Raw genomic sequence first — 21335 nt, forward strand, 5'->3', positions numbered from 1 at the left:
TATATATACAGAAAAGCTACGTGGATGCTGAGCAGATGCTAATACTGATGAGGGGCAAATGTCAGATCGAAAAAGAAGCTTTGAAAAGTAAAAAATATTAACCTCACTAAATGATTGGATTCGAGTTGGAACTGCGACTTTAGATTACCATGAATATTCCAAGTGTTACCTATGAGATATTATTATTGTTATTGAGGTAGTGATGTGAACTTAGGGAAACGTGGTGCTTAGGTTCTAGGTTCGAATCCGGGCGTAGACCCACTTCGCTCTGTTGGAAAGATTGACTGTTTGAATCAACTCTTAATGGGACGGTATCGGACATGGAAAACAATTGTAGTTCTTACATAAGATACATGTATATGCACTGCATACCGTGAGCCAATGAACATGATAAAACTTTAAAGGCATAGTATATAGTTTTACTTTCCTTTTCATTGACAGTAAAAGCCGCGAATACATCAGCCAAATTGAATTGATTTTTTTACAGATCAGATTTCCAGGTCTTGTAAATCGCAAAACTGTGCAATTCCAATATTCTTCGTTTTCTCAGTTTCTCAGTGTAATCAATGGCATACGTTAGCCCATCTCTATGTGATTGGAGTAATCTTCACCTATCGCATATTTGCCCCGTTGTCAAAACCGTATTTGCCATGCTGCTGCTGATGACATTCTACTGTCCTTTCGTGGACGTGCACATTTGCAAATCTCGCGTGCTCACCCTTCCCTTCTCCCCTTTTTGTTTCATACAGCAGCGCCGTTTCTGTTTCTTTTCCCGTTCAATTTGTATGTGTTATTCCTTTGACAGTTTTCAATTCCACTATTGATAACGCTTATTGCATTTCCATGCCTCTGTCTCGTTCCCGGGCTAAAACATCTTTGTCAACTAAATAATTATTATACCGCCACCATCACTTCCGTTTGCTCGCCCGCTCGCAAAATGCATTCCGCTGTTAACCGCTGTGAAACCAACAGCAGCAGCGTAGAAGCCTGCTTAGACGAGATAAAATCCTGATTTGTTCTTATAACTCGTATAAATGCTTAATATTATATGGATCCAGCCGTCTATCCATAGATAATACTCACTGTAATACTAATACACCGGCACGTATACGAACACTGCACATCACTATTCTCTTTAAGTTTACTCTGCCTGGTCTATCAGCGGGTACCATGTGCGCATGACGTTCCGTGGGTCGTCAACACTGTTACTAGATCTATTTATATATATATTTATAATTGTATTCTACGATCATAAACAGCTCCTATTCTTTCGCCAGGCATATGTGCTTCGCTTATTCAGCTTGAGCGAAGACAACAGCATAAACAGTACGATGCGGAAAGCGGCAATGACGAAAACGATACTGGTCAGCATCGAGTCTGTTCTGTAACGTACGTCCTGTTATAACATGAAGCAATAACGAGCGACCGACCGAGAAACCATCCGCCCGATTGACCGAGCGTATGCACTAGCCAACTGGCCTGTTTGTGTAGTTCGTGACCGTTCAGCTCAACATAGGCGCGGACGGAATTGAGAAGCGCAGTCACTCCCGGTTTCATTCAACAGTAGAAATCGTAGTTCAATTCGTGACAAGGGGCTAACAAACACGTTTTTTTGCTTTGGTTACTGCTCGAGCCGCCATTGTGTACTGTTTTGTGGGTGGGTCGCGTTGCCGCTGCTGTTAGTCAAGAATAATATCCATCAACTAAATATAATTCTTCCTTTTCTTTTGTTTCTTTTTGTCATTTGATCGTTGCATCTTTTGCTATCCCTGCAAATGGTATTATCTTGATTTCGATACGAGCTGTACAGGCAACAATACGCCACGTTTGTAAGTGTTCGGCCAAGTTAATAGCTCTGCATTTTCGCCCAAATACTTAATCTCTTCTGGAATCTTATAAGCAGGCTTGTCTACGATCGCTAACTTTGAGATTCTTGCTTAGCCGAATCGGGATATTTCGCGATATATTACGATTGGTTCTAGCAACTATTGCTCTAAATAGTTGCCTCTGCGCGTAGTGTTGATATCCAAGCTTACGCAAACTTAAAACAGCAACACTGCGAAGATATTGTTGACAGCTATGTGGCCACAAATCTATGTTTCAACTTGGTGCTTCTGTTAAACTGTACACTAAGTCATGATACATCATGAATAGCTATTGATTAGAACAAACTGAGAAACTACGCTACACGTTATGGACCACGCTAGTAGGTAAGCGTCATTATACTTCTGTGTTAGTAGGCCGAATTCGCTGCCCACAAACAGTGCCCAATTTTTACTTTACCATAAAACTTGTACATTGGAGAGGTTTTTAAACAGCCTATCATTCATCAACCTTCGAATGGCAATCATTAATTAAATCGACTCCTTTCGTTGGTGTCGTATCAACGAATCGATCGGCCTTTTGCTGGAAACCTGCGAGCTTCTATTGTTACTTATAGAAGGTGGTGTATAGTATACTTACTGTTGTATAAGTATACTATACACCATCTTCTATTGTGCCATTTCTGATTTAACAAGTTCTACTGTTAATAATTACTATCTTTAAGTGCATCAAGGAGCTAACGTGTCCTGTAGCAAAATAAACAACTCGCTTATTATTCCGTTCTTCGTCGAACTGCGAAACAGACCTACGCGCGCAATTTCAAAATGCAAACATCATGCCCGCGCAATTTCAAAACAAACATTTACGCGCGCAATTTCAAAACGTAAAAATCTAAGCACGCAATTTTAAACCGCAAATACTGTTCAACTGTCGCAGCCGGATGACTCGGCCCGGTTTGTGGATATGGCACCGTGTGAATGAAGAATGGGATTTCTATGCGAATAAATTTACGTCATGGCGAACCCGCTTTTTGTGCCAACTCAGTTTGGGCTTTGTTGCCCTTCTGCTCCCCCGCCCCTCCCTCCACTAAGCAACTCGCCCTCGTGCATTCCCCTGCTTGAACACAAGCAGGCTAGCGCAACAAGAATTTATGCAAGACCTGTTCGATACATGTCGGCCGTAGCTTCTACCAGCGATAACAGGATACAACTGGATAGGCAGGGGATCAGCAGAAAATCAATTCATTGATTTATTTTTTAATGACGAGTGTTTACAAAGCCGTGTTACAACTACTACACAAACGTAGATGTACACGCTTACACACGGACGCACACATACAACAAATACGCGCATAGATCATTGAATGCCCTGCCGATCTGTGGCTAGGTGCAAATACAATGATACCTTTACGGTAGTTACAGCGGCAGGGCTGTGTGTATCGCGCTGACGGCTATCGCAAGCGTCATCTGTGTCGATCAACAACGTCAATCTTTCTCCCCTTTCACTGCCTCGCGAATGGCGCCGACATCGAGCGATCAAACGCGGTCTAATTTTACCCGCTAGGCGCCGAAGTGTCTAACGAGAGATTAACGCTCATTAATGACTACAGCTTGCCAGGTCCCTTTGCGCTGTTGCTAGTATTGTCGACAAGCAAGAGACCTTTTGGGAACAGCAACCGCAGAAACAAAAACGGGAAAAAGATTTAACAGGTTCATGGAAAGTAGTAGAAATAAACACCTGAGCAACACCGAACCAACTAACAAAAAGATGCGACAGGGCGTTTCACTATCGGCTCGAGTTAATTAATCAGTCGTTGGTGGTCAATTTGGTCGATCGACCGTGTTTATGATAATCCCATGAGCGTCATAGTGACGTCTAACTGCCCATCCGTCGATGTCCTTTTTAATCAATGCTGACTTGAGGACAAGAAACTGAAAAGAAGGACGAGTGAATCGAACGAAAATCAGATTATGGCAAAATGTGCTAACAATGGCTAATAACAACAGACTTGTCAACCCAGAGATAGAAAAACGAATAGCACACAGAGTGAATTTGGCCACAGCCGAGAATTTTGGTTTACAGGGCGAATAGAGATAGGACATTTTTATTCCTGGAAGCACTTGCCCACTGACTCCTTTTGAGCTACTGTTAGTGAAGTCAGATGGTTGGCTTGTCAAATGCTGTGAAGATGCTCAAGTCGCTCCAGGCTGACGAAGCTCAGAATCAGACGGAAAATGCAAACGGGTAAACAATCAGATCGATCTCTGATAACAATAGTGCATTTAGGCTTTCAAATTCTTCTTTTATCGGTGTACTTGTAGCTTGTCGCTGAGTGATGATGATGTCGCCGCCCAAGGTATGAAGTAGGACAATACACCGGAATGCCATCTTCAAAGTTATCTACTTGACACAAAAAAATTTCGACGGCCGTACATTTGACGTACGCATTCGTTCAAGTAACGCTGGCGTTTCTATTTTCTTGGACACCATAGCCATGTATGTAGTGCTGTTGCTTGGATAAAACGAAGACAGGGTATGATAGAGACTAAACATGAGCTAAGGCAAGTACTATTCGGACAGAAACATTTACCACTTATATTAATATTATATTATATTTTATATATTATATAAGATATTATATCTTCAGAATGGTTTCATCTGAGAATGTCACGTTGAGCTATGTTATACAGGGGGGAGGGGGTCGATATCCGCATATGAGCCACGGCTACCCCCTCAAACTACGGAGACATTCGTTCGACACCCGTGATCAGCTACCCTATCAAAAGAAACATTAGGCGCTCTCCAAGATAATTACTCTATATAAACAACAGTATAACGCCTTGTGAAATAGTAATGCGAAATTCTTGAATCATCACTGTGGCTTTGTAAACAATTCTCACAAATATACATAAGACACTGGCTGTCACTTGAACACGCTTGAATGAAGAGTCAACATGCTAAACTTTTGTACGGTAAAACTTAGTGACACAACTACACTACGGGTAGCAAAACAACAAAGTGCAAAAACGTTTGTAACAAACACTGATTTTTCAACGAATATAAACTTATCAATACAGGCCAAAAGTTCGTTTTCGAATGGTGTCAATGACCGATTTCTGTTGCTGTCTGTTCCAGTGCTGAATTTCCAATTGGGCGTAACAGAGAAGATATAAGGGCGGCATTAAATGATCGTTTAATCGATGAACGGGTAACTTTTTTTTTTAAATGCACACAGGTATAATTAAAATGTAATGCCGCTGGAGCCTTCTGACCATGCCTGTATCTTAGGCGAATACCATGAATTTGTTTTTACTTTCAAAACAAGGCCAAAGGTCTCCGTCTTCGGTAGCGGATGACCTAATGCGACCTTAACGTACCGCACCGTTTTCGACGCCATTGACAAGAAGTAGGCGACAACTGCAGAGCGTTTTTTGATTCACTTTCAGGCTCATTTACTTCTGCGCGACGATAAACGCTTCTTTACCGTGATATTCTATTATGAAAAGATATGGCGGTAATCGTATCTAGAATAAGCATCTGCCTCTACAAATGCCCCGGCCCCTTCTCTGAAGGCAAACTAATTTGTTGGTGACTAATAGCACTAATCGCTGCTTGAACAGAGGGCGATCCTTTTAGGACGACTGTTGACATCTTACAAAATATACAAAGATTACTAAATATTACACAAGGTAAACACTTACCCTTGATCTCGAAGCAGGGTCGAGGTTCGCTTTCTCTCCAGCTTTGTAACACTTTTTGTCCTCTTCAGCGGGTTGTTCTTGAATGACTTTTTCGAAAAAAAGCTCTGCGAATAAAAAAAACAGACAAAAGTACAGTTTTTAAAATTACACGTAATGTATGATCATTTAAACAACAATACGTTTTTAGGGCTATGTTAGGATTTACTATAAAGATAGATTATGGCTAAGCAGCAGTGTTGTAAACTGGCAAAGAGGTATTCCTTATTGAATGTATGAAGTCATTTGATGAAGCCTGGGAGACGGTTTCCTGACGATGGCAATATGTAGGAGTTATTGAAAATTTAATATTAGCTCATAACCTGAATTTAACCAGGCTAGTACCATGTTCTGTTCCATGTGCTGGGAGCCAGCCAGCCAGCCAGCCAGCCGTCTATCTCATTGAATGGCTAACGGCGATACCAGACGTAAAACTCAAAACAGAAAGACCGGTACTACGTACGGTTCCATTCTATTATTGGATTAAAAAAGTGTTCACGTATCTATGCAAATATTGTTAGCGGTAGAGCCGTCCTAATGCTAAGGGTGCATTTGAGACACATGTGGATGTTTCTAATCGCAGTTTAGCGATACTAGAAATAACACAAAAGGAAAACCGCGGGAAATTAATTGAGATACAGGTAAACAGACAAAGCTAGCGCAAATATGACCAATATCGATAGCATCATAAAACAAGTAAAACAAGGCAATGTTTGTCTTCCGTCGAAAATTTCAACACAGCTGATCGTATAACGTACTCGAAACCTGCGATCGAAGCGGGTAAAATATCCTTCGGAAACAGGCCCAGACCCCATTGTTAGGCCTGGGATGTTCAAACTTTTAGTTGCGACAGCAGCGACGGTAGGAGAAGTACGTTTTACTTGGCGAATAGGTTAAAGAGCTCTAACATGGCGCTTATCCTACGCTAGACAACTTAGCCGCGTTCAAAAGTTAATCGGTGCTCATTTGTGTCAATTCCTGTTCAGCAGTGAAAACGATTTCCCTTTACTCTTCCGATGTTGGCCGTACACTTTTAATGGTAAAGAAGCACACCCACACACACACAACAAACCGAGAAATTGTAATAGAATCAAGCGTGACGCCTTCATCCAGAACAAATCGTTGGCTTGTTAACACTGTTTTATCATCGTTCGAACACTCCGTTGCATATTTTGATTCTGTTGAGCTCTGTTGCTATTATGTTTCCACTATACACATGTGGATTTCGTATACTGAACTGGATTCGCATCTGCAAAAACTCGTAGTAGCTCTAACGACGGCCGTTGTCTTCTCAAAACCTTCATTTATCTACATCTCTTGCCTATAGTTTATTTATCATACGTTCATGTTCATGGCGGGTCCTGTTTTTTTTTTTCTGGTTCGACACAATCCGTATCCGGCCATATTTAGCCGAACTGATTAGACGCTGTTGGGCAAGCACAATATACACACGGTCAGTGCAATAATTATCTTCTTTTTTTTTGGGGGGTTTAACAAAGGCTGTAAACGAAAATTCATATCAGTCGTATGTACCAACGTCACTCCGATTTTTCAAAGAGATCTTCGCCGGGGCCTTTGGACGCTGTGTTCAATGACCTGATCCTCGTTTAGGGCGCCATTTGCTGTTCGAATGAAGCGTAACGTGACCACTCCCCAATGTTTTACCACCAACGAGAACGTTGTGTAGATCGGAATCAATTCGCCAGCCCTCAACAAGTTAGATAGTAGAGATGAGGCTGAAGTTAACGAAAATTATGATAGTTAATTTGGGTTACGCCATAGCACATAACCAAGTGTCGGTCTCCTCGTAGAAACAATTGCACAGAGAAATCAATATGGCAACCGATTGTCTCTGCAGTCGGCGTCGCACCGCAAATGCAGCTTCTTTGCTCCTTGGTTGTTCATTATATTCTTTACCCAGCCGTGTTTCATTGTCGCCTGCTCCTCTTGTGCTTCGCTCGTTTTGTCTGTCTTTACCTTCTGTCGCTGGCTGACTCAAAGCTTCGTCTGCATTGAGTTAGTCATATTGCGCAGTACTACAACTGTCCCAATTAGAAATAAATCCCCGCAGAATTCACCAATCTGTACAGCTGCAGCCGCAATCGTAATCACCGAATGAGGGGTAGATAACCGGAAATAAAGAAAACGTATAGCCACACAGACACCGACAAGTGAAATCCATCGATTCGTCGATGTTTCTACCGATCCAGTCGACTTGCCTTCGCTTTTCGTATAATTGCAGTAGTGCTTCTTGTCATCTCTTATCCTAATTTGTCTGGTGAAATTTTCGGTGATGGCGATAATGTCGAACAACGCACAGCTACCTTCATCATAGAATATTGTTAGCGAACTTATTCCGCCTGGTGGCTAACAACAGTTTACACCTTAACACCTTAATCTTTTTCACAGTTCTTGTAGCACCAGCTGCTGTTGCAGATGTGATCGCGTTCGTAGCAGCAGAAACGAATACGAAAATTATTCAGACGCTGCCACCAGCGCCAGCTGAAGCAGCCATAGCAGTTTTTACGGCGTTAGCTAGATGTTCAACTAGCTAGATGTTCAGCTAGATGTGACAGGACGAAACGTTTCCGCGAGGTTTACCAGCGGTACACTGGTCTGATGATGTACATGACATCAAAGATGGCGTTATAGCAGCGACAACAACAACTGCACCTTTGGTGATTGTCACTGCGTCAATCCTGCGGAGTTTCGCCGAGCTGGATTCGTTGTACTAGGATGGCGATGTTTCTTGCGTCAGGCCAACAATAGCGTAATAGACCACCGTAACTCTGGAACCCTGTCATCGTCCATGATTTACTTAGCGCTAGCAGCTTTGTCGTACTTTCCGCTAGAAGTACAGAAACTCTGTCACCAGCTATGCCATCATTAGCGTCGTCGAAATTGCCAGATCGGCCGGCGGGCGTTAGAGGGTGCCACGGAACTAATGAGTGACCAAGTGCTGTACCTAATCAACAACCGTACAACAACAGACGTACCTCGCTGGACAATGACTAAACGGGTTGTATCCGTCCATGCAATCATGAACAGTAGAATTAATAGTGAACGGTAGAAAGCTACGGTGGCGACTGTAACTGACAAATTAGATTCCGCCGTAACGTCACCGTAACGGCCGGTAAGAGGCGGCAATATACTGGCACGTTATGGACATTACCCGTCGTCTTCCAGTGGAAAGTAAGCAACAATGATTCATGCAACGAGTAAGCAAGGAGGAGCAAGCCGGTTAGCCGACAAACAAGCAAGCAAGAAAGACTGAGCGCGCGCATGAATTAACACTTGCACGAACGAATGTGTGGGGGTTCTTTGCAGGGAGGGAAAACTGCTGCTGCCGTCATCAGAGCAGTAGCGGCCGGCGACGCTCACGGTGACGTCGTTGTGCTACCATCAGAACAACCGCAACAGGATAAGTAAAAAAAGCGACGCAAATATTATGAGGGACAACGGTAACGAAGGAGCCGCCAGTTACGCCGATGGCAACGGAGAAGCGACGACAAAGATCAAACGATACGACCGGCCAGTCTTTTACCTTTATGTGCGTATATGTATCCGTGTATCCGTCGTTTGTTGCTTCAGAGCGATATCGACTGACCGACCGATCAATCGCAGGGGCAGTAGCAGTAGCAACAGCACTGATAGTTACTAGTGGGACTCGGTTACAGCTGTTGCATCTAGAACTGTTCTAGCACCAGTAACAGCAGCCACTACGGATGGTGACCGCCAGAAATGACGGAAGCCTGAGAAAGAGGATTCCATATTTGATGCTGCCATTGCTGGTGCATATAGCTGACATATGGGCGCAGCCAGACGGACGGCAAACCAGGCCAACAGAAAGGGACGCGGAGGGAGAAGGTGTGGGTCCTTGGTAGTAAACAAGGGCCCATCGAGTCTCTACCAGTGCAGGCTGAGCTTAAAATGATCGTCGTGCTGCTGCTAATACAGACAGACAGGCTGCCGTGGACAAACCAATACACTCTTTATTGTACTATACATGGCTGATAGTAGTGCGAATGCAGATGCTAAGGTTCGTATCGCTGAAATTTTTGGGGGTTGTTTACTGGTTACATATGCCAATGGATGTACGGCTATGCAGAGCGGAATAATATCGCATCACAAAACCATCGTAACAACGGGTACAACGAGGTACGAGTGACAACTGAGAAGGGAAAAGATACAAGGCGTTTGTTAGAAGGCTAGACACCACCATTTGTGACACCGTAAGCAAACTGCTATCATTACAACCACGATCAGGATCTAACAGTAACGAGGACCAAGATGTGTTCAAAGCGCAGGGGTGCACAAAATCGCGAAGGTCGGCCACATCGTGAATAATTCACGCTTTTGCCCCGGGTCCCGCCCGCGCTTTCGTCTTGATCACTAACGGCAAAGTTACCGTCACTTTCGATATCAACTTCGGATCCAGTTTTACTCGCTTGGCCCTCCAGTGGCAGCAGTAGTAACTGTAATGGTTTCGGCCTGGGCTAGTGACGCTAGCTAGCTAGGTCCATAAAACAACTGTCGCTATACTGTTTCCACTGAAATAGTAGCAATGCTTCTAATTCTGTAACTGGTGACTTTGTCAATTTTGTTCGGCTACAACATGTTTATTTCTTTCTGTCTCTGATTGAATTGATTCCTCCGCTGCAGATCACTGCAGCAACATCGTCAGCATCACCGCCGCCTTCTAAACAACCGAAAAAGCACACACAAGAACACAACGAACAATGAGTCACTGATCTATGAGATCAAGAGTACGAAATAGTTCGGCGATTAGATGGCCAAGATTAAGGTGGGTGTTGTTCCCCTCTTAAAAAGAGCAAAATCATTAACTACTAACTGAAGTACATTGATGTTTGTTGAATGAGTATTGTTCATGAAGATGCTTCACTGGCCCTAGTTAGCTAATGCCTTGGCCTGTTTTCACGGACTTTAACTGACGAAAGAATGAAAAACATGACGCTTTACACATACTGCGCGTGCTTCTCATATCGCATGTGAAAGCAAAATGGAAAGTTCAAGATGACCTAAGTTGAATCGTTGTTACTATTTGACAGTTGGCGCTTCCCATAAAAACCAAAGACAAGCTGAAATTAGGTCCGGACTCGGCGAACGTTATCGGTAAGCTAACAAACACTGAATAAACAAGGAGAATTATTTTGAATAAAGTTACAGCCCGGCCACTTTGCTTTTAATTATAGTGGGAACTAACTTTATCGTGCATCATAATGTTGTAGCGAGTTTCAAGTCACGTATTTTATAACTTTACGCTGTATGACACGTCATATTAGATTTACGGAATTGTAATGATAACGACAACTTTTACTAGATGGGCTTTTCGCCGCCGGCGGTATAATAATACAATAAAGGCAAAAGGTGCTTTCGTAAAATCGTTATCTAATCTTATTTTCTACTACAATCTCTCTCACAGAGATCCAGTAGGCCCTCTGTAAGGGCTTCTATGCTTCGTCCGCGTGAGACACACTCCTATTGACAGATATGACATGACTGTTGGAAGCATGAGGTTGTTAAATCAGTTCTTGCAAGCCATTTTAGTTTCAAGCAATTAGAACGTAACTAAACAAAAAAAAAAACTATACAGCAATATACGTACATACACAGATCGTATTGCGAACATAAGCCGATAAGTCATCGGCGAGCTGCTACAAATTACAGAGTCTCAATACGAATTCTGTAGACGAACAATGAAAAGTGATGGAAGTTTAATCTACAGCCGCGTTATCATTAGCTAGACAGACAGATGTAGCTAAAGAGAGTTTCGTTCGCAGGTATCCTCAGGCAGCTAAGGGGAACGATCAGGTCTAAACAGCGGATGAAGATGTGGGAATGAGCCATTACGGCAGCCATAATGGCCCCTACCGTTATTTAGCAGACTTTCGAAAACCTGCTCTGTGGCTCTACGAGTGTGTACGCAACGATGACCGAAGACGACTTTCCCACTATGCAATTTTTTCTAAAAAATATGCACAGTAATATCCCATACGAGTGGAGACACATAATTCCTATCATCGCAAAACCCATGTGGTGCGTAGTTGTCGTAAACAGCCGGTACTCCTGACGGGCAGTCTATAAGCTATGCACTTAGATTTCTTGATAAACGATTATTTTTACCAAGTTTGTGATTCCAATCTTTTCAAATCAAATTTTTATTAACTTCATTGTTCAGTTCGCACTTTTCTTCTGAGTCGGCGACTTTGACGAAGACCGTGTTGGATGTGGCAACAGACGGAAACAACTACGTACCATAAGGTTTGATCGTTTCTTATTTCGGCTACCGGATCGCGCATGTGCAAGCGACAGAATCATTTGGTTTTAATACAGCCAACGTTGGAATCAATTTCAATTATATAAGTATGGTAGCTCTACATTAATGAGACTTTAATGGTAGATATTTATTCAGGCTATATTTTTTACTTCTGTAGTGCGATACCAAACTTCGCATAATAGATATATCAAAGCGTCTTTGATAAATGCTGCATCCGAAAATAATCGATTATATAAAGTTAAATTTATCTGAAGACAGCTTTGCTAAACAGGATCTGGTCAAGCAGTAGAGAGTGACCGGAAGCGCTACATAATCATTGGCACGTGTGTACCAATAACAAGCATATACACATAGTCATCAACATGGCTTCTGTAGACCCGGACACGCGTCTCCTCGACAAATCTTATCATTTCGACCCTTGCAAAGGTTCCGAAATAGCACCATAACTTGCAATCGAAATTCACAAATGACTTGTTTGGCTTATCCACATCAAATGCCGTACAAAGATCGTGGCCCGTGCTAATAAGCATGACTTAACTCCACATAGTAACCAGACAATGGCAAAACTTAAATAGATAAAACGATGTATTAAGAGTTGACTGTTACAGCCTACGCAGCAGTTCATCGCTCAGCCGATGCCTTCGGCTTTTTGTTTCCAAAGTATATTTTACTATGGTTATTATACGCACTTGGCTGTCTTTGCTGGCTGGGGCTACGGTCACGGTTCTATCCAGCGGATGGGGACGGCTAGTGGGACATTATAAGCAGCAAAGGTGTTTACTGGCTGATTTTGCGCTCATCGAACAGTCACTTTCTTTTGGGAAGGCAATCAAAAAATATGATATCAAGCTGGCAAACAAAGGGCTAAGTTTACAGCGTTCGATGGCTGGAGGCGGATGGCTTTAGCTGAAACGGCGGGGGGGCGGCGGGGAGGGGGTGGTGGTGGAATATAGACGCCATATTTATTGTCGCTTTTCACCAGCATTACCGAGCTTTTGTTAGCAAATATTCTAAAGCGCATTACCAATTCGTTTGTCCAAGAGGTATATATCATAGCTTGGCGTGGCTGCATTTTTCCGTGCTAAAGCTATAGTTACATTGGCCAGCTACGCGTCTAATCAGAACATTCGATGAAATTCGTGTCTTGCTATAGTCGAATTAAGTGGCGGCTAAGAGCTTTATAAAAGATCGTTAGCATTTGACGTCTCGACAAGCGAGCAGAAAAAGCGTTTAAAGATGTTTAAATTTCAACGGCAGCATGTCTAGAAACAACAGTTATAGACAAGTGGGTAGCTTATCACACAAATATTCAACAGCCGCTGCTGTACCGATATAGACACATTATGTATATAAAAAGCTGGAAAACGCTCAAGTGTCCACGATGTCCTATGGGATTTGCCGTCATCCGATTATATGGGCAGGCTCTTATCCGTCGCTTTGTGTATGCGACACCCGCAGCGGGTGCCATTATGACCAAAATCATGGTCAGCTCCGTATGTAGCGAATATGCTACGTGGTAGAAATCATTGGCACACAAGTAAAACTATACGCGTGAACAATGAAGTAACAACTTTCATGTCCAAACTTTCACTCAACTACCAAACGAACTTTTTCGAGAGCGAGGGCTCAGCAGCGAAACGCGCCGCGAACCAATCATTGATGTTTCATGAAGAGTTCATCTGAATAGAAAGTTCATAGCGATATGACGCGACCTAAAAGGAACGATCATCGATTCAATTGACCAGCGTCAAATGCTTTTTGTGGATACACATCACCCCTTGCGGCATATTTTTACAGCTGCGACAGCCAGGTCCTCTGAACAATCAGCTCAGCTCGTGTCGGGCGACCGTTCGACATCGTATAAGAAGGCTAAAGGTGGCGCTGCAGTAGGTTGTAAGCTAGGTTTGTTGTTCTTCATTGAAGTAACATGAAAATGCCACAGGGACGCCTGTTCATCGCTACTTCATTGTTAGTACCAATTACCAATCGGAAATGACGCGTCGCTACCCAAATGTTTCCTTGATCCTCGTATTGAATAACTGTAAACTTATTGCGATTCCTCATATAACATAACTTCGTGAAAATAAAAGTCACAGTCACCTCATTTTTAGCAGCGTACAATTAACGCTTTACCTATTGTTCTTGGTTAAGAGCGCGGAAATCTTGCGTTACAAAACGGCGCTCGATATGATTTTTTTTAAATCTCGTACTTTTAGATGCGGAACACCGTCACTACGAGTTAGTTCGACATGCTTTATTCACTGTACTTTGAAGAAGGGGCTCTTTATACATACAAATGTTAGGAAAACCTAATATTGCTTTCTACGACTATAACGTTTTCTTTCCATATAAAAACGTTATACTCGAAATCTGTTCAGCGTATGTTCATCAGAACGAAAGCATTACTTCGATTAGAACTACATCAGTCTTTCGCTGCGATGATGTTGGCCGATAACGACGAATTCCGTTTCGGAAAATCCATAGGTAGGCTTGGCGTTTACATGACTTCCACCCATCGGTGGGCTTCAATATACGTCCCAAACGATGCAATTACGACCGGCATAGTTTGGCTGGTTGTTCGTCGCCAAATTGACTGCCCACTATCCCCTTCTCGCTATTTTGCCAGGGCTATTCACGTCTTATTACGTCGCTTTCAGCAGACTAAAGGTGCGAAAAAAAGGTCTCTACCTTTCATGATATAGTTAACAAATATTCTTACAACGCAGACGTATTACACTTGCATCAATCAAAGCGGTTCTGAGACACACGCACACATATACGAACAGTTAGATCCCAGCACCGCGTAAAAACGTTGTTCCTCTGCACCCAGGAGGTGTTGCTATTCAATATTGTACATTACTATGAGCGGCTCCAATGTGAAAGATGGATGAATCAAAGGGGAATAGGGATACAAAGAATCGGTGCAAAGAATCGCGTTTTTGGTCTGCTCGATAAGCTACAACAACGAAAAACAAAGACCACGAAGTCTAGAAGGTTCTCTAGCTCCCTTGGAATCTGCTAGAAAGGAAGTGGTGCCGGTCAGGCCAACCGCCCCGTGTAAAGTAACTCGCTTGCATAGTCACACATTCCTGAGCCATCAAAAAGAATAAGTTTTTTGTGTATAAATATACCGACATCACACGTGTGTGTGTCTGTGTAGGTACGAGGACTTTGGCCACATATACTGGATTCAACAATCAAAACAACGTCGACTCAATATCGAGCGCAAACCATCTGCTTGCTATAGAAGCTACATTCGAGTAAATAAAACCGTTCCTAAAACATCCTCCGACGACGGTAGCAGAGCCAATGAGTTCGTAAGGCTCGACAGAGGATCTTTATCCGCCGGCAGCAAATCTCTGTTTTTATTCTAGCAACAATCTTTTTGAATTGAAACTGTGCCCGACCATTTCCAATGACATTCGATGAATCAAAATGGTACGGCGCTGATTGAGCTGGCAAAAAGGATTCACCGACTACGCAGAGTAATGAGTTTTGCGGAACTATAACACACAGACACTATGTAATAGATAGTTAAAGTAAGTCAAGTACCTCCCCATGAACCCATTTTATAATTGCACATAAGCAGAACTGTCAGAATTTCATAGTTGTTGCTCACCTTTGGGCGGGAAAAAAATACTAATAAAACTTAAGTGGTAACAGCTGTTTCACCTGCTCGTTTTAGCCTCGAAAAAAAAAAACACTAATTGTGATCTTTGTATCTGCACTATTCATTGGTATATATGCCGATCAGGTACGCGTCCCTTGTGAGTATCAGATACATCTAGAAGGCAAAATGAAAAAATTAACTAATAAGACGATCATATCAACATTTTATTCGGACTGGTAATGTTGTAAGCTTTTTTTTTTTTTTCCATATGTAGATCCTTTCTAGCGAAAGATCAAGTGAAATAACTCTAACCTTTAATTAACCCATTAGTAGGAGAAACGTGTCAGCTAGCTCTTTCCTATACCAACTGAGATAACTGAATATATAAGAAAATTCAAAAAGTGTTCAAGGAAGTACTTTACAGTCTCGGTAGAGGCTGTCGTTCTGACTGAGGCAACGACGGGGTAGATTTGCTGCTTGGATAAAAAAGCTAATATTATAAGCAACATCCACCTGGACACAGCAGTGCTGTTAACGCAGATGAGCTTGACAACAGCGACAACAACAAACAATGGAAAGAAAAAGAAGATAGCTTCACCCGTCTTGTACTGCGTCGTCCCTAGCTTCGTATTCCTCACTTTACGCCTCCTGCTGCTGCTAACTCGGCAGTTGACAATTTTATGTGGGCTCCCGTTTGCCCTATAGTCTGCTGTCATCAGGTGATAAGTAGCGTTGCTTCGAACGGACAACAGGTGGTGCTAGTGGCGCACTGCCCTAAACGCATCGCGTCACTGTCGCCGATTCCAGCAGCAGAAGTCATCATTGATGTGCTATATTTTATGGTACTCACTACACTATTATCCTAAATAAAAATGACAACAAAGTGTCAGCATATATCAGCAAAAAGAAAACTGAGCGAAAGGGTATCTGATTCTTTACTGATGTCCACCACCGGTGACGGAGTGGACGGCCGTCAAATACACCGCGGCCATAACCACTATCACCCCTATTGTGGAGCGCCATCGTGAATTTGTCGTCGCAACCTTCACAGTAACGGCTAACAATGACCATTATTAGCATCGTACAATGATGAATGAGCTACTACTAAAGCACTAGCGGCAGGTAATGCAGCTGCGCGAGAAGAGAATATGGTGAGGTCTGCGAGTGATCGACCGCGGAAGAAAATCGCCAACCAACCGTCCAACCCACACTACGGTTTTTTATGTTTTTCCACTTTATATTTTATACAACTCATATTTTGGCGGTTAGCGCGCACATTTTTCCGTAACTCCATCATAAACGGCTGCTGTTGGTGATTCGTCAATGAATCTGTGAATGAATCAGGCAGACTGACGAAATAAATGAGGGTAAATAAGAGTTGTTTAAACACGTCACGGAGGGGATAGAGAGAGCGTATGGCGACGACATTGGCGAAGATAGCAGTAACGGTCAAGGCGACTAGTCGACACTACGGTAAAGGGCGCACTAATTTCTAAAAAAAAATGAGTGATAAAAGCAGAACCTTACGATAACGTTGTCGTGCTTACGCCGAATGATTTTCTTTTCTATGCGCCGTTAACTTGAAGCGCACCAGTTCTAGTTATCCCGATAATGATGCAGTGGTAACCCATTTGCCTACCGGACTTGAAGGCATGTGAAATGGTTCAGGTTCAAAACGGGGCTCATACACCATTCCTTTTGCGCTGAGAACCAGCCATCTGAAGGTAGTAATAGTCCACATAGAGAGAAGCGTAAATGTACAGCCACGATTGATCCGCAGCTTGCAGTGAGTGCTAGTGATTGCAGAATCGACGGTCGGAGTTAAGCATAATTAGGCGATATACATTTTGCGTATTGGCACACGACGCCAGAAACCGTTAAATAAGCACGGTTGATTAAAGAAAGCAAAAGAAAGGGCTTAAATGATTAGCGCTCAATTGAAAATGGCAAAAAAAGCACGTTAAACGTCTGTGTGATGTTTTTTCGCATTTGTATTGTACACAGTTATTGTTTATTAACCGGCTGATGATACATAATTTCCATGCTATGCATCTATCGTGCCGCAGATACAGTGAACAACAGTGTTTGTTGCGCAGAAATTGTCAAGCTTTTGTAAGTTTTTCCGCTGGACATCTTCATCGAAAAAATAGGTCCCCATTTACACACTAAGCGAACGTCTGATGCTTCACCACACCGTGCTATGGGGGGCTAGTTCAAGTTAAATGAACTTTCCTTCTAATCTTCAAAAAAAAACTGCCAAATCTCACAGCGCAATATACGGGACCTGCTTACCGTAATTAGCCATCTTGAAGTTTCTGCCAGCGTCAATATATTTTGCATAGCCATTATTTTTTTATCGCTGCCGAAGAAAAGTTAAACAACAAAAATAGATGAACTTACGACCAAGGCATGAATTAAAAGCGTAATAACATTAGATCACTGATTTCGGTGCTTGGAGCAACCTAACTGATTGATAAGAATCGCGACGAGGCGTTCCAAGTCGTCGCCCGTTGTCGCTGACTACTTGCTTACCATTCTGGTTAATATTGGCTTTAGAGTTAAAATCACGTCGGTCATTGATGATGGACCAAATGAATAATCTGATGGTGCTCTTTGATTTAGGAAACCAGACGCAACCGAAGAAAAGACGAGACTAAGAACGGCTAACCAGCCGAAAATCCAAAATGAAGAAGAACGTTCTGTCAAATAAGAAGCCCCGTTGAACTTGAAGACAATCAGATGGACGGAAACATCACATAAGGAACTAGCCAGAAAGGTCCCATAGAGTTCGCTTAACAGTTCATCGACAATAGAACCCAGAATCCTATATGTTACGTTCAAACTATCAACAGTTACTATGTAGTGATTGAGATCGTTTTTAGTCTTTCATCGTAGTGGGGTCGACCCACTGCGCAAATTCTACCACAATTGTGCATTGTGCTTTTCGATGAGCACTACGGGCGTAGGCTGTGTGCTTCGATGACCGTACGCTTGCATGCATAGCCATGATACCCTCTGTTCAACGTTCGGTTGGCCACTGGTCGCAGGGCTAAGATTAGGACTTTATCTCTTTCCGAGCTGTGCAATTCTATGGCCACTACTGCTACCACTGCGCACATGTTCAGCATAGTATCTCGGCAGGCCTCCGCGAACTTTCTCCATAAGATAAGAAACAGTTTTATCGGGTAAAACGAACGCCAGATACCGTCTGAACCATCCGAGTCACGGAAGCCATGCCGTGATAAAGTCAGGCCGCAAGGGTTCAGTAGAAAAGTCAGTAAAGCAGTAGGAATCGTTCACTTACCGCTTTCAGTGGAGTCACTATACTCAAGGGATCGATAAAGCGGAGGATAAATAAAGCCATAAGAGTAATATCAGTAATGCTAATGAACAGCTACCATGATTGTCCCGATGCAAATATATCGCAGACAATAACTGCAGAGACTAGTAATTATATCACTTTGATGTAACCGCCAGGTGGACAAGAAGCGCAGACTGTCCCCGTGATGGGGGGTCCGCTATGCCTCAACTGACGTACACAAATACCGGGGGCCTGCCATATTCAACCGAAAAAAATTTACTTCTCTGTTAAAATAAATCATACAGTAGTTCGTCACAGCCGCGACTTCAACGTGAAAAAAAGTATAAAAACTCTTCTCGAGGGCTTCTCGAGCCTAATGAGACATCCAATAAAGGACGTTTACAAAGATGTGAGTTTTTTTTTGAGGCACAAACGACCTAAATCTTGTACTCGATTGCTTGGTAACGGTCTATTTTTTTTTTTGAAGTATGATACTTGCGACAAACGGTGGTGTAACAAATGGCAGTAAGTTACGATTGCAATTCAGTACATCGCCATTAACTTATCATGCTCACTTTATCACTACTGTGTGGCGTTATGCATACGCACGATGAACGCTCTACATCGTGAGATAATAGGATCCTGGGAAGCACTCTTGAATCACCACCAAGAGAATACGAAAGAGGCGGCTAGAGGTAACTGAAACATCGGAAAGGCCTAGTGAAAATATTGTGGGTCGCGCAACCTCTATCATTATTGATAAGCAACATATAATTTTTTCACGTCCTCATCACTTGGATATGGACCCTTATCGACTATTAGATGGTGAAACCCTACGTTTCAGTGTTCACGTAAACGTAACTGTCCATTATAATGTAATTTTAACACCGTGATAGCGCAGTAGGCCACTCATTTGTTTGTTCAATTCAATAACTCTGAATTGGGGAAGTAATGCTTAACGGTTTAAGTACCAGACGTAAAGCATGAAAATTAACATTGACAACAATATATATATATAGATGCCGTAAAAACGAACGCTAACCCATACACATCTGTTATCACTGCGTGTACGTGCATCTCTGGCCAACTTGCAGTCACGGCAGGCGCGACAAAAGAAACCAAAGAAAGTCAACTACTTATGGTCGTAAAAAATACACACTTCACAGATCTATATCTGTCGCACTGTTCTTCTAAATGGCTATAGCGTTTAAGCATTAGAAAACTAAACGTAGCCCTAAGACACTAGCGCAGAGGTTTACGCGAGCAATAAAATGTCTGTTCGTTTCTACATGAATTGTCGCTATGAATCCCAGTTACTGACGTTCGAGGATATCAACACAAAGACAGAATCAAAGTTTAACATAGCCCAAAGCCCATCGTATTTATCTGTGTCAACAGAAAGTTTTGTAGCAAGAGCTGAATTAGCGAACGAATAAAACACGCTAATAAAAACATGCAGTTTTTAAAACGCGCATATATACAGACACATCCTGAGCGAAGCACAAAAAATCACAGACAAGCACAAACCTACATACGTATCTGCTTGAATATTTGTATTCGTGTGAATCGCATTAACATCATTATTTTCCTTATTTTCCGTTGCGGTGGAACACATTTCCGGCGCGGAAGATAATGGTAAAAGAAGGAAACGTTTGCAAAAGAGAAGACGTTTTTTCTATTTATTCAGGATTGGCGCCATTAGCTCGGTCGCTGGTCATCCCAACTATTGTAGATTGAACCGCAGAACCGTTGATAGACGTAGCGAGGTAACGCTTTGCATTCGGGATTTGGTTGAGCTGTTGTTGTTGAGGGCGCGTCTCGCGTCTGTTCCGATTTTCCCTTCTAACTCAGACAGCGGGCTGTGTTTGGCCTAGTGATAACAACAAAACGAGGGAAACTATGTGGGGTGTTGCGGGTTACCAACTCTCTCTTCAGGATCAATCCGTTTCCCCATCGGCAGCAGCAGCAGCAGCAAGACACTGAGGGCTAAACGGCGCGCTTCTAAAAGCTACAGCAAGCTAGCAAACGTTCCCCCAACTCTTTGAACTGGGTCGCGGGTAGGCGCATGTCTGGCCTGTTATGAACGGTTGGGTTAAAAAAGGCAACTGGGGTTCATATGGATTCTGATTGGCGATAGAGGCTGTCTATATAACTCTAGCTATTTGAGTTGTACAAAGGCCACAGTTTTGCATAGCTGCCTATGCCATTTCTCCTACCTAGCTTCTTTTATTGAGTGTTGCTATTGAATCTGCCTACTTGATGTTACCATTACTAGTTTATCTGCTGTCTTTCCTTGGATAAAGACCTCGCACATATATACTGGCTAAGTACTCGAATAAATGATACTCCCGATTCATCGTACATACGCGACAAGAATATGACGCGAAGAATAGTTATTTCAAGCTAATAACATTGATTTTACCCAAAGATCGAATTTGCCTAAATGTCGAAGATTCACAAAGCTCTCCAACATGTAACAAGTGATCTAAGCTTCGTCATACCACAGTTCCCCCGGATCAACGTTGAGCGGCAAATCACGCCTATACCGGGTAATTGCTATATATA

The 21335-nt window shown here is 42.7% G+C and overlaps 1 protein-coding gene across 16 annotated transcripts in view; it reads right to left on the reverse strand.

Moving 5' to 3' along the window:
• raskol (Ras GTPase-activating protein raskol) overlaps positions 1 to 21335 on the reverse strand; it is a 167157-nt gene that overhangs the window by 22902 nt on the left and 122920 nt on the right. For all 16 annotated transcript variants that reach the window (XM_022816998.2, XM_022816997.2, XM_022816995.2 and 13 more), the window contains one exon: positions 5526 to 5629. In XM_022816998.2, coding sequence (XP_022672733.1) covers positions 5526 to 5629 — 104 coding nt within the window. The remainder of the gene's footprint in view (positions 1 to 5525; positions 5630 to 21335) is intronic.

This window comes from Varroa destructor, unplaced genomic scaffold (assembly GCF_002443255.2).
Source record: "Varroa destructor unplaced genomic scaffold, Vdes_3.0 BEIS01000001.1, whole genome shotgun sequence".
Classification (NCBI taxonomy): domain Eukaryota; kingdom Metazoa; phylum Arthropoda; class Arachnida; order Mesostigmata; family Varroidae; genus Varroa; species Varroa destructor.